The sequence below is a fragment of the Anguilla rostrata genome, chromosome 14 (assembly GCF_018555375.3).
Source record: "Anguilla rostrata isolate EN2019 chromosome 14, ASM1855537v3, whole genome shotgun sequence".
NCBI lineage: Eukaryota > Metazoa > Chordata > Actinopteri > Anguilliformes > Anguillidae > Anguilla > Anguilla rostrata.
The window spans coordinates 17,829,711-17,848,463 of record NC_057946.1 but is presented as its reverse complement, the minus strand read 5'-3'; the positions used below and the strand labels follow the sequence as shown (position 1 = coordinate 17,848,463).

At 38.4% G+C, this 18,753-nt stretch overlaps 1 protein-coding gene across 17 annotated transcripts in view; it reads right to left on the bottom strand.

The window, feature by feature from the left end:
* kcnt1a (potassium sodium-activated channel subfamily T member 1a) overlaps positions 1-18,753 on the bottom strand; it is a 77,435-nt gene that overhangs the window by 41,680 nt on the left and 17,002 nt on the right. Inside the window, exons 1-2 of one of the 17 annotated variants that reach the window (XM_064309651.1) lie at positions 13,088-13,666; positions 6,467-6,505 (exon numbers count right to left, since the gene is read on the bottom strand). The exons of 13 other annotated variants lie outside the window; for them this stretch is intronic. In XM_064309651.1, the coding sequence (XP_064165721.1) occupies positions 6,467-6,505; positions 13,088-13,236 (188 nt within the window). In that variant the 5' untranslated portion in view covers positions 13,237-13,666. Of the gene's footprint in view, positions 1-6,466; positions 6,506-7,284; positions 7,385-13,087; positions 13,668-18,753 lie in introns of those variants that run through there. 3 more of the 17 variants (XM_064309653.1, XM_064309652.1, XM_064309655.1) reach the window with 3 other exon arrangements.

Here is an 18,753-nt window from a genome sequence, read left to right as displayed (position 1 = left end):
ATTATTCACAGCAAAAAATGCTACACTTCTAGTGCATCTTGAGTGGATTTCTCTCAAGGTGCATATTAAATCCATCACTGTACGCACTGTAAGATATAGCATCACTTATGCTGCAGTACTTACTTTTCCTGCACTTATCTGTAAATAATACAATATTTTGCACTTCTGATTAGATGCTAACTGCATTTCATTGGCTTTGTACCCATACTCTGCACAATGACAATAAAGTTGAATCTAATCTAATCTAATCTAAAATGGCCCCGTAAATTATGTGTTCATTATTCATATGGGTCAAAATGCTAACTAGGGCACTTTCTGAGAACTTACCACCTCATCCTCTGGTCGTGGTGTGTATGGAAGTTCTTTCAGCTAATATTTTCTAAGTAGGGCCAATCTGTTAACTATTAAATCCATACAGATTTACTTCTAATTTCATCTAAGAAATCCCCCTGTGCTAAATCAATTAATGAAATTTCAATACCATAACCGTGCATTGTAACAGAGATATGATCCATACCAGTACAGGCAAATGGGCTGTTTATCCAATTAAACATTGTAAACAGCAGGGCCAGATGAAACAGCAGGGCCAGATGCAAGGTTCATGTTAACTGCCTGATCTTAAGCACCTAAGACTCCAAAAACGTCCAACTATTTAAGTAAAGAAAAGTCCACCTTTTAAAGTTATTACAAGAGGGTATGGAGAGATGGTTGGGAAGGAGCAAGGCCGATGGCTGCACTGAGGACCGATGGCTGCACTATAAATAAAAACAGCATTTACTTCTGGCACTAGCATGTTGGATTTGAAAATAGTTCAATTGGTGTGTGAAATTTGTTTCACTAACCGACAGTTGGGAAACCTTGATACAGGGCACTCAGCACTTGGGAAACCTTGATAGAGGACACACATCACCAAGTTAATACCAGCTAAATAACTCCTCCAAAGTTGAAAATTATCAAGCATTTAATGTACTTTAAAGGATTTAATGCCATCGTTTATTCTGAATGACCAGACAGGAATAGACTACTCAGAAAGTGCTGAAGGAAGGACCCTTAGTCCAAGCTCACAAAGGTTTACAGAGTATTAAAAAAAAATGTGAACCATGTCTACTCTGCTTCTGGTCTTACATGGGATACATGTAAACTAAAACATGTACTTGGTGCTAAATTTCTATAGGAAGAAGGCCAGGTTTCCCTCATAGCATGGTACAGCATTGAAACGATATTGTCTCTGCATGTCAAATTCATTAACTCTTGGTACTTCTTCAGAAAGGTGGACTGGATTGCTGAGAAACTGACATTAACAGAAAACAGAAGTCCATTTGTTCAATACAGATTAAATACAGAAGACAGAATGTGGTAGATAATGCTGGTCATACTGCCCTCACATATGGCAGCTAAGAGCAATTCTTTTTGGGGAAATGACAGTAACAGTATGCATTGGCTGATTTTGGTTGAGATTGTACAGTTGCCCATTTTCCATTTGCTCTTTTCTGGAGTGATACCCTACAGGGAGACTGGATTTCACTGGAACACCTTCGGCACCAGAATACATTTGGATTTCTTTAAACAGCATATGGTCAGGAAGCATGACTTGGAAAGCCACTAAATCCCAGAAACATACTCTATAGTCTTATGTATTATCTAATTGGTATAACCAAGCCAGTTCGCAAATCTGTTGAGGTCAGGAAACGATCAATACTCTGAGTTATTCATTTCCGAGCTTAAGGCTCTCCATTCCTCACATTGATGGATTTTACATTTCCCTTTACGTGTGGTAGCTGTTGAATGATGGTATTTCACCTGTGTGGTATAAATGAATGCAGGCAAATACAGGCCATCACAGGTCAGACATGAAAAGCATGAATGAGTCCTGCAGACTTTGAGCTGGCTCCTGCCAATGAGAGTGGATACTGTTTATTGTTTACAGTGCACTCTCAGTGTGCCCCGCTGGGAATGAGCTCATCTCAACAGTTCATCTGCCGGGTCCCATTAACATTGTATATGGAAGCCAGCTGATTGACACTAGCTTCCTGGAACTAAATGTATGATGTTGTGCGGAATTTCATTATTATTAATGTACTTTCTCACCTCTTCAGGCACATTACTCATCATTTGGCTGCAAGTACTTCAGTAATAAGTATGAAAAGGAAAAGTACTGAATTGTCAGTACTTTAATGGAATTTTTTTTTTTCAAGACAAAACTGTGAACTTAGGTTTTGTCAGAACTGACACTCAGGGCCTACCAGTGGCATAAACGCTCTATGCGGTTGTTTAGGGCCAAAACCGCTAGGGGGGGGGGGGGCACACGACCACGAGGGGGGCCACACGATCCAATGTTTATCTAAGGTAAATAACGTTATTTCCATATTTACGTTATTCACCGGAACTATCGCGGAACTAGCGGTATAAATTGAAAATGGAACGGCAACAGAACAGTTCATAACAATGTAATGTAAGAAGGATTTTATCAGAATCCAGCAACACCCCCCCCCCACCCTTTTTAAAAATAGGGGGGGGGGGTAATTCAAAAAGGTCTGTTGCCTTATGAAATATTACATGGCAGCTCTCATGTTGAAATGGTACTCCATGAGATGATTGCTATATTCTCTGCGCTGCCTTGATATTTACAATGATTTGCCAGGAACAACACATTGTATTGGTGATTTATGTTCTACACTTGAAATCTCATCAGACAAGACAGTCTGAAGCTGGCTTTATCTAGTCCTTCCATCCATATTTCATAAACTGAGGGCCTCTGAGATATCCCCACAGCCTGTCAGAGCTTTAATTATACACAGAGCGAAAGATATGCTGGAACAATCTCATAAGAAATATCTAAATAAAATGTGTAGTTTATCAATAAACACAATCAGAATGACTAATAGCTGAACTGAACTGATCTGAATACTGTTTTCCAACAAGGTAATGAGTTGTATGGCCAATCTAGTCCAGAGAGACATTTAAATGGCATCTGGTTTCATCTGGTCTTGGACAGGTATAGTCCAGAGCAAGGGTGTCCAGTCTTATTTGAAAACAGCCGATGTGGGAGCAGGTCTTTGTTATAGTCCAGCACTAACACACATGATTCTACTTATCAAGGTCATGATTGAAGACCATAATTAGTTAATTATTTGAATCCGGCATTGTTGTGTTGTGATAAAACAAAAACTTTCACCCATACTGGATAAGATTAGACACCCTTGGTCCAGAGCCAATCTTGAACAGGCATCATCAAACAGCCCTTAATCACAGGCCATTATCTCAGAGCAAAATTGCATGGATAGACCCCTGCTTATTCTGCAGTTCAATTTTGCAGCCTGCAATGCAGTTTAAGTCCTTAAATTAATTTCACAGTTTCTGTTCCAGCGTGTACTGTTTTCACATTTACTGATTACAGCTGCATGAAAGGAAAAATATGCACCAAGAGCATGACAGTGTGACTTAGCATTCAGTTGTGAATAATTGGTATTAATTGATGTTCCTAAAATGACTTATCAAAATGACTCACACACAAAAAAAAAAACTGAAGAAAGCCTTCCTTACGGAGCGTCAGGGATTTGGCATGGACACAGTAGACAAAACAGCACTGTAAGTGCTTTCATGAGCCACCATTAAAACATGAAGTGAGCCAACTATTTTAAGGATGAATTATTTATATATAATTATTTATATTACAAATATACATTAGCAGGGCTTGAACATATACGCTCAAAGTACAAAAATGAGCACAACGTTAGGTCAGTGTTTTAAATTATACAACTAAAGCTCCTCCTGAACATCTGTTCCTGGCAAGGTGTGAGTGGACAAAGGCTGACCTAAACATTTGCTTTCCTTGACATTTGTGAGAACCAGAGAAAAAACAAAAGCAGTTTTATTGCCTTCTCTAATGTCTACTTTGTTGTACCCAGACACACAATTAGAACAAATTCAGAAAGGACACATTGATCTTGCCTGCCCTAACACATCCGGTTCTATACAGCAAAGGCAAATAGTACCCCAGAATTGCCAGTAATGGCTGATCACGAGCTGCAGGGTGGTTGTGCAGAAGGCTTATAAGATATACCATGGTACTGTACATTTTGTACATCATTTTGTAGATAAAGTCTAAAAAAACAAAATGGAATTAATGACAGCTTGTACTTTTGTACAAAGCCACATTCACTTAAGGACTGAGACATTTTCCCATTTCCTGAACAATTTGGTATAATGGACTAAGAACTTGGTCCCAGTCTGCAGTCTGAAAGCAAAGGTTCACTATAGTCCTGGTATTAAACCATCCTGATTCACATCTTGACAGAACATCTGAAGGAAATCAGCATTTGTCCTAGATTAAAAGAATGCAAATATCTGCAGGTGTGATTACTTTCATAAACCCACCAACAAAAGCTGAAAGGGTGCTGAAGATGGAATAATAAAAGAGTATTTAAGGCATCATGAGGCCGTGAGGTAGTTTGGTTGTCTCAACATATTTTGAAAAGGCTAAAGCAGCATTATTTTTAATAAGATTCAGCAGACTACTGGGTCCTAACAATAGAAATCACCAGTGGACTTGATTACGTGCAGGCTGGACCATCACAACTTTTCAGAAGTAGCACGTAAATGCCTGACCCTTTGAAATGCATATTGGACTAAAAATGATGGCCCCTCTTCTCCTTTGATCAAACAATAGGTTCCAGTATGCCAACAAGCTTTATTAACTGAGAAAGTACATTATGTTTCCATCAACCCAGACCACCTCTTAACTGAAATGCTGGTGTTCTGTATGTTTTCTACAACACAAAGCTCAAAATAATTTAATCAGTACAGTTAATCCTGCTTTCCATGATAGTATTTTTTTCTTGTAATTCTGAATTTTTAATGAAATGACTTAATGAATTATATATCGGCCAATGATACTTGATTACCAATTAATAAATAAAAGAACATTTTCAATTTATGATATTCTATTAGTTAAATGTTCTAGCTTGACAGGGAAAGCTGTCCCTGTTCAACCAATATTGTAGGCTATTTTCCACCTAGAAAGGCTAGGATATGTTTCCTCATTGTATAGTTAATCTTAATTGTTTACCATTTAAGAAGCAGTTCTCCCTGTAGCCAAGGAATCCACATAGGACATGCGTGCCTATTAATCTCATTCCCCTTCACTTAGCACTACTGCACTGAGCAGTTAGGGCAGACCTACACGTAAAGCAGGCAATCCATTTTTTATGAGAAAGTGCTTCACCGGCACTGCTTCTGTGAGCTATCGAAACAGCCAATCCAAAATCAGGCAATATGCTAGCAAGGAAAGGACAGTGCATACTGTATCACCATATATTCTGTAGCTCACTGAGTATCTGTTTGTATTAACATTAAGAATCAACATTGCACTGTATTATAAAATATTGTGCACATCGTTCTAAGCTTGAGATGGTTTGTGTAGTTAAACATTGTTAGTGATTCATGATAACCTGAATCATGTGCCATTACAGATGACGGCTGTCAAGTTGTCAGAAACCTGACAGTTCATATCATACAGTACATTAATGCAAATATTAATTAATGCATATTAGTTTCACTGATAATTATGGATACATAATTCAGCTGACTTGTAAGCTATACACTAGCTTCTGAATAGTGATATACAATAAATCAACCCCAAGAATCAGTTGAAGTAGAGGCTGTAAATCTCTCTCAGAGCTGGGTATCCTGCTGGGAGGAGGGACTAGTGATGGATGATGGGGTGATGTTTAGGTACTGCAAAAGCCCTCCTGCAAAAAAGTGTTTAATCTTTGTTTCTCCCAGAAAAAGCACCATCTATGCCCCTTTCAGGCTTTAAACTCACCAAGCGAAGCATTCCAAGACACACCATGTCCTCCGCTTCCACGTTAAAAGGGTCACAGTATACATTTAGGGGAACTGGAATGATGCAGACCTGGATCAAATACGTATTTGTTATGGATTCAAATACTTTTCTATGCTTTACTTACCTTGTCTGGTGTATTGGAACCAATGAAATACTCTCAAAAAGTGCAAACCCCGCCGTCTGGTCATATTGGCAGGCTGAATTACACCAGGCAAAATCAACAGAGCACAGAAAAGTATTTGAATCCAAAACAAATACATATCTGACCCAGGTCTGGAATTATATAAAATGTTGATAGAGTTGTATTGTTAATTTAAGTAAGTAACAGTTATGATCCAGCTTGGCCAGCTGCATTTTGTGCCACACAGCAAGCACCCTCTTTCTTAGCACTCTGCCAACTATGTTAAAACACTCAGAGCTGCTGCACTGGACACAGGGAGAACGCCTCACTGCAGAAGGTGATGTCGTCATTAACACCAACTAAAAGAAATTAGCCCTGCAGCAACAGTGGAAGCTGCTTACAAAACAGAAGAGGTCTTCAGCCGATAAAGATCAAGCAGCATAAACCGCAAAATTAAGCTCCCTAAGGGCGCAACAGGAGCGCATGCTGCTCTGACTTACTGTGCGTTTGTGGAGTCCAGACTGTACTCCTCTGAATACCTGGGCACACAAAACACAGATACAAGAACAGGAGAAGGAATTAAAGATGGAGGAAGGCATGCAGGCGGACAGACAGGAATGATCAGACTGCCCGAGTCTCATCATTCCTGTGTGGCGGTTTCACTGGTTGCAGCTTTTGAAAAGGCAAAACTGCATCATTGCAGATTTGGATGCAAGACTGGGATGGCTGCTTTGCGTGGTTCAGAGAATGCAAAACAGCGTGGTGATTGTTCTTTCAATAAGACACGACCAGAGAGATACAGAAGACTGAAATTATATTTGGAGGTCTTTCTCAAAGAATTAGCTGAAATATATCAGGAAGTCACTGCTATATTTTGGTAAAAAGACTAAAAATATTAAAATAAACAAGACAATGAATTATGTAGATGAATATGAGAGAAACGAAGGCCTGTTTTTGTGTTCATTCAGGGCCTTGGATGAGAGGAGCTAACACTAAGCTACTTCTTAGTCAATCTTTTATCATTACAGCATATTCCTGCAGCATAGTTCCCTCAAATGGCTTATCTCCTCTGAGAAGGATTTCATTTATCATGCATGATTAATATTCACCCTCAAGATGTATTTTTATTCCTGCACTGTCAACATGAGACAGAAAAGACGTTTGATGCATGAACAAATCAACTTGCCTATATGCACATGCCCAGCATGCACTTGGTAACCATCTGTCACGAATCGCAGCACAGTTGTATCAGAAACCAGCAGAGAAATCGTGAAAAAGGAATGCAGCCGTCATTGCAAATCAATTCAGTGAAACTTACATATCAACAGAGCAGAAACCTTCCGTCTGCTTCTTAGGATCCTCTCATTTACTTAATGTTCTGGTTTGAAGGCTGCTCTCACACCACTCAGATTCCTGCAGTAAATTGCTGGAAAGGTGGGATTTGTAGTTTCTGGCATGCTGCTGCTCAATGGAACCTGCATGCATGTGGTCTTTATCAACTACATTTCCCGATGAAGCAGCGGCACCAATCACCCAAGGCTACTGGCAGCCGAGAGCCCGGCAGAACTCATCCATAAATCAAGGGCCACCAGCAGCAGTGCATGGCTTTGCCAAGAACCCAGCGCCGCTACCTCTGACTCACGTCACAGCCCATCTGATATCACTGTCACACTTAGTATAGTGTTGGGCTCATCACACATGTGTGGGAGCTGGTGGCGTATGCACGAATAAGCCCTGAGTTTGGCAAGTAAGGACCTCAGATGCCAGTGAATCAAAGAGGCATATTGAAAACAGAGTAGGTTGATGACTAAAAGGCAAACTGCCTCATGCAGTGAGTTTTATTTCAAAAAGAGTGAATGGAATGATAGAACATGTCCTCACGTTGAGACTGATCATGATTATAATTGTGTGCAACAATTAAAACAAAGCTAATTGTTCAGTGTCAGGAGATGGGCTTTCCCTATAGAGCGCAGCATTGTAGAAGAGCAATGACAGTAGTTTAAGGCGACCAGCTGAAAGCCAGACATCATAAGGGGGATTTTAACACAGAGTGCATTGAGCTCTCCTATCACCAGAGGCATCCTCAAACAGAAATGAAACATTGTTGCACAAAACCGCTTCAGAAAAAGGGTTCAGAAGCATAAACTTAACATTACATTTACATTTTACATTTTAGGAATTTAGCTGATGCTCTTACCCAGAGCAACTGACAATTAACACAGGAAGAACAGGCCTATATTTTTTAAATCACCAACATTCCAAGCAGCAATTAATGAGAGTGCAATGCTCAGGCCAGAATTCTCTGGTGATAGGTAATCCCTTGTCACTAGAATCAACATGTAGAAGGGAAGGCAGAGCGGGAATTAACAACACAAGTTAATCACTGAAATGCTTGAAAACTCATTGTGCTGAAAATGCAGCTCAGTGCAGTTTAATATTTATTTATTTATACAATTGCTAAAATGTGTTTTTTTATGGAGGCTGATTGGAGCCAAAATGTATAAAGTACAAAACTGAAGCAAATTGCAATTGGACAGGTTGAGATGGGATCTTTCACGCAGTGAGGTTGATATTGTATGGAGGCTAAATTGTGATTGGATGCAAAATAATGCAAAATTTTAAATAAGGAAACAGATCTGTGGTGGTCTATTTTTCAATCTGCTCATTTGCATGGATGTTGACCTGCACTGTGTTTATCTTGTGGTCATGTGCACAGTTGTTAGCTGAGGCTTTTACATTGACTGCAGTTGTTGACAGCATGTTTGTCAGTCACTCGTCTAAGTTAGGCACAGTGCTGACATGCACCCTGAACACAGGTCATATCTTTTGGAAATTAACTATAGGTACTGAGCAAAAGTGCTCTCACCATCTTCCTCACACCTTCAAAAAGTCATATAAAAAGTAATGGGGGAATCAGTTTCAACAACAAGAAAAAAGTAGTTAACGCTCACTTAACAATCTCCATGAAGCCCACATCTGTATGTAATGTATTATCAATACATTCATAAGCCATAGAGTAATCCTAATTAAAAATCCATTTCAGTGGCTTATAATCTTATTGCAGTCTATCATAATGATGACAATGCATTATAAATGCTCTAAAGTGCATTGTTTAAAACATTTCTAATGTATTACTCCAATGGCCATTAAAATACTTTGTAATACATTATAATACACCAGTGGCCATTTCAGTATTGATATAGAGCATTATAAGTTACATGTATTTATAATTACATGTATCTATAATTGCTTTTAGTGACTATGTCTAATACTGTACATACGGATATCATTCTAATTAGAATATGTCTACACCTTAATGCCTAAAGCGTAGACAGGTATGTTATAAGCTGATTATAAGGTATTGTAAATTGTAATTGTCTGCTTTAACTACAGTGAAGCTATGTAAGAACAACATATCGGTTTTAAGCAATATATGAATTTTGTGGAATCCACGGTCCTGTGAAGGGCAGCCATACATTCAGCACTGTGTCCTGTTGGGATTTCTGTCAACTTTCAGACAAGCAGCAGCAAGGCAGAGCTCCTGTGGGCAATATTTGATCTGGACTGAAAGGAATGAACAGAATTTTAACCAAATAATGGAAGGAGATAATGCTCCAGCCTCTGCAGTTAAACAAGCAGACGTTTCCTCATTGTCATTTTAGCAGGCTTGTGTAGTGGGGGTTATGTGGAGAAGCGATGGGGTGGATTCTATGCTTCAAAGGGGAATAGACATAGCACATGAAAAAATAATACATACTGTTTTATTTTTATTACAATTAAATATTTAGTGGGTTGAAACAGTATGTACACTTAGACTAAATATATGACATGCTATGAAATATTTAATTATTTATTCACTTATTGATTTACTTTTCAATTATTTTTTGCAAACATTGGTCTAGACAAGTTTACAGCACTTGGTTTGCTGTTAGTGATGTAGATCAATGACTGAATTGCCCCAAGAGTTAAATAATCTTTTACAATGAGGGTGAATACAGTATATTCACTGTAAAGTTTTTACTCAGAAGAAAACTAAATAAGGACTAATTTGAATGCAGCATTCCAATCAGTAATGCCTGCATTACTGATCTAGTTTTCCAGGATTAAGCAAAAATGTGGAAAGCTGTGCAAATAATGAGATGCAATCCTGTTTAAAATGTATGGCTAATCTTTTATGTGATACTTTGAGTGTTATTATTGCCCTGCTATTGCTAAGCCCTTGGGAGAATAAATGACAATGTTAGTTAAAGTTAAATCCATTCTGACATATGAAAATTATGACGGAGTCCACATGTGCACTTGCACTCTATCCTACTTACTGTAACTGCTATTTCCACAGGTACGCAGCAAACAAAGGCTTGCCCACAGCTAGCTTGTGTCAGGCAATCTGGTTCCGCCAAACGACACTGGGTCCACAGAGCTGCTCTTTCCAGAACAGGGGTGTACATTCGAATCACTTCGCTAATACAGTGTATCGCTCTGTGGCAAATGGCCAGTCCATTGATTTACCTACACCTTACAAACTGTGGCAGACACGACCCTAACAGGCAGACTGATCAACTTCCATCATTGACTCTATTCATCAAAACATCCTTAATGTTTCCCTGGTCTGTCCTGCAAAGTGACAACTTCCATTGGGCTGATCTGTGAAGAAAAACCTCAAATCCCAGAGGACAACAAAGTAAAGCTCTTAAACTTCTATTTCATTTGAATGCCATTGTCACAACCACAGGTAATTTGAGTGTTTTCTTGACACATACACATCCCGGAGTAACCTGCATTACAGCACATTAATGTCTCAGACATGCAGCGTGCATGCTTCAATAGCTGCTCTAAGTGTAGTTTAATGGCCATGACCAAGACCATTTAGTCAATAAATTTGCTCTCAGCTCTTCAGACTCAAGCAACATTTCTCAGTTATCTATGATTATTCTTTCTGGGTTTTTTTTTTTTTTTTCTTCACCAAAGTGGCTTTCTTTGCATTCCGGGCATAGCAATAATCATAAATGATATTCCCACTCTCATATCTTTACTTAATGAAAACCGTTCATCATCGTAATTTTGCAGCTACGTAATTATTCCATCCTAATTATTCTGTTATGGCTGACGATATTACTTTCCCTTCCACCTGACACATATATTTCTCTAACCAATAACTATGCTCCTTGATATCTTGTGAAGGGAAATGCATGGTATGGTTGCAGTAAATACATGCTGTAAATAATATTGGGTACACCAACTGGGCTGCATCACTTTATGAAGAAAGAGGCTTTCTTTCTTTAAAACTGCTTTTGTTTATTTTTTCTTTCTTATTTGAGCTCACATTACAGCATTATTTATGGAAAATACTTTTAAAAAACTTAATAAATATGAATCAAATCAGTTTTCAAAGGAAATTTTTAAATAAACTGTTCATAAATAAAATAGAAGTTTTTTTATTTCAGAAATTGTGGTGACAAACTTCTGTCACATTACTAATTTTTTGTGGAAATTTCATGTAAGCATTCTGTTATAATGCTTACAGTATACATAAAAGAAAGTACATATTGAAATAATGTATTATAATGTCAGGTCTTTTGACGTGGCCAATATGAAACCACCTATAATATTTCAAGTGCATTTTGATGCAACACTGATTATATGACTTACATTTCAAACAGTATGTACCATTCAATTAATCCAAGATTGCATGGCGGATCAAGAATGACAAGCTCCTCTGATATACTGGCCTATATAGTGCCATCACACTGACCATTCTCTCAGGAAACTTATCCTCAAATACAAAACAGTTATATTTTATATTGCTTTATCATCCCAGTGATGTGATTCATATTTCTTGCGGACTAGCTAATGTTAAATTGAAATATATAGAGTCCACATTCTGAGGGACAGATTTGGTCAACATGACAGGTTAGATAAAATGTTGTTTAGACATAGCTAGCAAGCTATCTATAAAAAATAATTTGTTCAGATTAGATATTTTATAAACCTATTGTCTAAGGACCTTGTTTACAAATTAATACAGTTGCAGGGTGTTACTATCTACAATACCTGTCTTTAATTTATAAAAATCAAGAATGAATGGTTTGGGGCTAAATGATAGGACAAACTAGCATTCACAAAATGAATTAAGAAATGTAAATGTGTGGGAGTTCGTGAAGATGATGCAAAAAAGAAATTCCCCTTCCAATCTCACTAAATACCCCTTGCAATATCATCAGGGAATCACCCATATGTCACGCAATGTTTTTTATTTTTAATTTATATCTTGCGGCGAGCCCTAGTTACCTTAAATTTACCTCCACATTGTATTGCAGAACAAAGTTAATCAAGTAGAACTGAAAACAATGGCATGTTGAAGAAATACTGTACTTGACATGGACATCATTGACACAGTGATTCAGTAAGAAAACGCGCAAGCGGCAAACATTATTTTGGAATTATTAGCAGTGCATGGTTACATAATTTAAGTCGGCTTTAACTACTAAATAAAAAAATAAAAAAATGACCGAAAATGTTTATGAATTGTCTAATCATGCATAAAGAAGCAGAATCCTCCTTATTACATAACGTGTATACACGACCACAGGTTTAATGAATCAAGCTGAAATAACTAGCAAATATGCCAGGTACTGGGGTCGCTACATCCAAGTCTCACCTCCCTGCAACAATCTTTTACACCACGTGTGCGCTTGTATGCGGTGGTGCTGTAGCTCTTGACACGGTGTGCGCGCATTCAGCGCTCAATGTTACTTGTAGGCTTCCAATGCTTTAGTTATGTAAAGGAATCCCTCTCTAGACAAATGATCAATTTCAATTTAGATACTCGCCATACATTTATTGATTTGATGAAAATTATGGTTTTCAATAATATCACTTTTGAGGAAGATATATATATTTATCGCCATATGTAGTGATTTTTGTGCCGAGCAACAGTATAATACATGTGTTCTCTGTCAGTATTATAAAGTTCAAATCGGTAAAATAAATAGAGAATCTAGCAATCCACCATTTCTGTCAATTGCGGCGGTGACTATCAATGCTGTTGCAAAACCATCTCGGAGGATGCTGCGGCTTTGATTGAAAACCAGTGTCATGCAGCACTATGCGGACCGCGATACCTTTGCCCAGCATCGCTCCCGAAAGACTCCAATCTCCAGGTGGGCATCGCCGGATTAGCCCAGGTCGGCTCTGAAGCCCTTTGTGTCACTGTCTTCATGACGTCTGGGTCTATTTCGGAGGGCGATGGTGTCAGTTTTGCTCCAGCCATCCCACTGACTTGAAGTTATCAGCGGAATCAGTCTCTTTTGCTGTCAGTGCGCGCTCGTTAAGAGTTCACAATACGCCGCAACACAACACATACACTAAGCCGCTGCTAGCCGTTCTTTCTCCCTCTCCTCTTCTTCACATATCGCGCATCCCTTCACGATACCGGCAATGGAACAGTCCTGATACACAAACGCCTTCCTTGCCTGCATTCTTCATTATACTGAGAAGTGTATAACACATTGCTTTCCAGCATACGGCGGTGACGTTGATGGAGGTATCAACCCATGCCTTGTCCCTGCTTTGCACATTCTTCGCGATCCCAATTACAAATATGTCCATTAACAATCACGACTGTATGTCATAAACATATCCACGATCTGTTGCTAAAGAGACAGCAATGAAAATGGTTTGCTTGTAATTGCATTTATTTTCTATTACGCAGTGGGCTTTCTGACCAGATTTTTTTATGCTGCACAATTTCATTTGCATAAGCACGTGTCTGGTATGGTCTCCTGTTCTTCACGTGTTGGAAAATAAACTGACCAATTATACAAGAAAATAAATAATGCACGAAGCATGAAATTACGTTCAAATTATGTGGTCTTCGCACTGGTATGTGCAGTGAGTGTGCATAGTGATTTTCAGACTGCAGTATTCACATTTTCTTATTTGACTGGGCATTTCCAAAATGCGTCTCCCGCTGCAAAGCAGACACTGCTGCTTCCTGCTAGCCAGAGAATGAGCTTCCACGCACTAAAATAAACTTGTAGCAAAATATGTAACAACCAAAGATTCATTGCATTAAAGCTAGTGACCGTGCATCAGTGTGGTACTGCAAAATAAAATACATAACCTAACAAATGAACGCTGAAGCCAATGGCAATATAGGCTCAAAGCACATAATGAATTGAATAGGCAGTAATTTGGTGAAACGTGCCTAATGAAGCAATATGACTACTACTGCAGAAGTTTTCGTTTTTTGCCACCATACATCAGGCATGCCAAGGAATGACCAGCAACCAAGAGCAATGATATCCAAAATTGCAGTATTATGGGAATATATATATATATATATATATTTTTTTTTTTTTTTCATAGAAAAAAGCATGTATCATATAGACCTATAGCATTTGGTAAATGGTAAATGGACTTCATTTATATAGCGCTTTTATCCAAAGCGCTTTACAACTGATGCCTTTGAAAAATATTGGGCTGCTTCATTGGATATGGTATTGAATGGTAAGAGTCACACGAAGTTCTATACCATGCAGGGAAAATGTTGCATAATTAATTAGGTTGAATATGTTTTTTTATTTTGCAAAGTAATGTTCAGATTAGTATTGTTGGTTCAGCATCAGGTAGATTGTGCAGGGAGATATTTTGGGTTGCAGGAACATGGCGTAGATAAGTAAATATCCAGTTTCTAGTTCATTTTAACTTTAAACTGAGTGTTCGTTGATTAAAACTAACTGATTTAGTTTTTTTTTTTAAAAGAGAACCTCATCTGACAATTAGAATGTGTCAGACAAAGTAAATATACAACAGGGTGCAGCTACCTTTGAGTCCTGCACAGGAGTCCCAGAGGACCTGGCAGAGTTTCTTGTAGCTTGGGACAAATTTATTGCACTGCAGATGGGAGCGGTGGCCAACAAGACAGTTGTGAGATGAAAATAAAAAATAATAATGATTATATAATGGTTGACTTTCTGTCAGATAATTATTAATAATTATAAAATGCCTGCTAAATCACAGGCACTCTAAGCAAGGCTCTAATCTTGGGTAAGATCACTCCTGCTTCTGTACTGCAGCCAATTGACACTTATATACATAGCAACCAATCAGGACACTGGAATAAGAGAATTACACTACTTCTGTACTTTCCTGTGTCTATTATGCCACTCATGCAACATCGGTTAATGGCTCCTTACAGTGAATGATGGCAGACACTTATGAAATAAGTGCTAATAACATAGAGAGTGCCAATAAGCATGGTTAATTAAAAGAAGATGTTTTGCAAAGTTGTTGATACTGCAGCAAGGAACAAAATACAATACGTTTCCTGACAAATGCACTGAAGTGCAGATCAAAGCAGTCCCACCACTTATCCTGGACAGGGTCGCAGTGGGTGCTGGAGCCTATCCCAGCACGCACTGGGCGAGAGGCAGGAATGATTGGTATATTATTTTGTTAAAATGAAAGAAATGAGCTATGTTTCATCCAGAAAAACTCTAACTATTCCTACATAAATATCACTGTAGGGATAATTATAACACTGAAGGATTGTGGGCGGAAGCACGACAAACACCTGTGGGACTGGAACGAAAGGTAGTGGGACAAAACCTTGCAGAAGCAAGACAATCAAAATTCAGAAAGCAGTACTGGTCAGACCCCTAGTCTGTCTCTTTGACCAAATGGCACAGAGCTGAAACCATTAAACTTGGCTGATGTTATGTCAGAAATAGTGAAACTAATATCAGGGACATATGATCCTTATTTTGCAAGGACATTTGCCAAGATTAACAAGCTGGACCTGTCCTCAGGTACCTTGTCTCACTGCACATCTGTTCTTAAAGGAAGTTATCCACCAGTTATTATCTATGGACAAGAGTGGGACTGTTTCATGAACCTTCATTTACCAGGTAAGCTATCCTTTTGATCTCTATGTTGGCCACACTTTTTGTCCAAGTACTTTCTTATTGATGTTCATGGTTTATTTTTATTATTGCATCCCTGATTTTTTGAACAGCGGTTGTGTGTTATTTGACTGCCTAACTTGTGTCCCTTTGCATATATATTGTTCTAATATTTTACTTATTCCCTATTGCTTGTGCTGACTAAACATTGTCTGATTTCTTCCCATTACATTGCTAGGCAAGCCAGTCCTTCCAGAAAGGCAATACACTGCAGTACATTGAAAATGTGTGTGTGTCTTCACTCACATGTCTTGAGTGTTCAGTACTGCAGACCTTTGAATTAGATTCATTCTGGTGCAGTGCATTCCACAGGTGGCAGACGTAACCATGTGTTTACAAAAAGGGGGAAAAATGACAAAAATCACATTGTTCATACATAAGTACAGTACAGTGAACACTGCGACGTGCCTTAGTCTGGTTTTTACACATTAATATTCCATCTAATTTGACAGGCAAACTGACAGTTTGCCTATCAAATGTGGAGACTTTAGAGACTGTCATTTGCCTTATGAAAGTGTCATGATTATTCATGTCATGCCTACAGTACGTCATGACATATTTTGAATATTATGCAAACCATCGTGATAGGTCTGACATATATATAGTGATATATTGTGTTATATAATAGCTGAATGCCAGCTGTTACAGAAATTGCCCAGAAATAACATGAGCCAACCGATCAAACTCAATGCAATCAGTACTGCTACACTCCTCCAAACAGCTGATTGTTACGCTCCATGAAGAGTCAGAGTAAGTCAGCCGTGAGTCTCTGAACTTTGTGCTATCGTCTATTCTCTGCCTGTGTCTTCTGTCTCTGTGTGAGCTCGCTGCCTGTTGCCACAGCAACATTGCTGCGACCAGAAATAAACTCAAACTGATGTGTGTCCCTCATCTGAAGCTTTGCTCCTCACCTCTGCTTACGACTGTGGCAAAATGTGCCAAACAGCTCACTTAAAATTTCCATCATTCGGCACCGTGTCAGCCTATTTTAATTGTGATTGTATCTATTTAGTTTTGCTTTTCATTTGATTAGCAGCACTTTCTACCAATAAAATGGTACCCGGTAAGCAGAGTTGACCTCAGTAGTCAAATGTCATAGGGAAATTACAAAGTGAGACACGGAGCCAAATGTGAATAATCCCAACCTGCTGGATCTTAGAGTAGACCCACTTACTTGCCATGGCTAATTCTGTAAAGTGCTAAAATGGTATCACAGTCTAGAATAATCTTGAGGGATTCAAGAGATTTATAATGACAGAGTGCTGCTCATTATACAATATCCAGGCAGATTCTAGCATGTTTAAAACCCAGTAAACTTAAGGAGAAAATTCCGGTGCATGGTCGTTTTTGGAGCTGTGTCCCTTACAGATGGAGAGACAGGAGCTGCCAAACAGGGGCACAGAGACTCCATGTGGCTGCAGTAGGAAGTGCAGTTGTATTTCAGCCCAATGTATTTCACAGGCTTTTTCTAGGGTTTTTGTTGTTATTATTTTAATTTTAGTGCATGTTTTTTCTCTTTTTTTTATTTTTTCTTGGCACAAACTATTTTTCTGTTCAGCAAAATCTATTAAAGATACTTAGAGAATATTTTGAAGACAGCTGGTTTAACACTGGCAGTTAAAGGGCATTTGGGGTTTTTTTTTTACCTAAAGCAAGAAAATATGCTTGGCATAACTCCAAAACAGATTGTACAATAACGTAATGAACAGATTAAGTTTATTCACAATCCAACATTGAAATTTTTATATCATGCTGGTACTTATTTCTTTGAGCACAGCAATCGTAGGTTGCATGCCCAATAGGAAACTAATATTAAATGTAAAATAATATTGAATACCTTTTTTGAGAATCATCAGGTAACAGACATACATAAAACCTCTGGATGCATAATTTTACTGTGAAAGCTGTGTTAGAGTCACACAAAATGTATTGTCTTGCTTTAGACTACATATCTCCTTGAATGCCTAATCACTGCCATTTTAAAACCACCAAGTGAATATCTAAAATATTAATAAAGTGTCAGTCAAAAATATACACTAAATCTAAATTAATTTCAAAATGCCCCAGGAAATGAGGTTTCCCTTTGAGTAGATAATATATATTCCCAGTAGGGGGCTCTCCTGTGCCAATTCTCCAACTGCAGCACTGAAAGCAAAAACAACTTGGCAATTCACCCTGCTTTCAAACCTGAAATTTACATATAACACAATACAAAATTCATATTTTCTGTATAGGAATTCAGTAAATGTCACTCATATATTTGCTGAAAGGACAAAAAAATAAGCTCACCCACGCAAAAATAAAATAAAATTCTGTAGGCAGCAATGTTGAAATCAATCACTGATTTGAGAGTGACAAGTTTAAAATGTACAGTACATTTAGACAAAACAACAAAATTATTTTTTGGTGAAAACAGCCTATAAGCAAGGAATCTCAGAGTGGGGCCACAGTGCTTGCAAGTTTTTGTTGTTTACTTGTAATCATTAATTTAGGTGTGGACCCTTTCACCACCCAGTGACTTGAATTAACCCCTTGAAGTGTGAAAGACAGCAAAAGCCAGCAGACACTATGGCTCTCTAGGGTTTGAGCTGGAGATGCCTGCAGCAAACCAAGTAAATCCATGTATTTGCTGAATCCCAGTGAAGTCATAAAGCATAACATTCCCTCCCAGCAACAATAGCAAAGACTTCCTGGAGCTGGCAAAGGCAGAGAAACACAGCGACACATCTCTCGGATCTCTCCTAGATTCCCTGCATCAAAACACACACTTGCAGCACTGATGAGACCCGTGACATTCTCTTTGGTAATTGCCGCTCACGCATCAC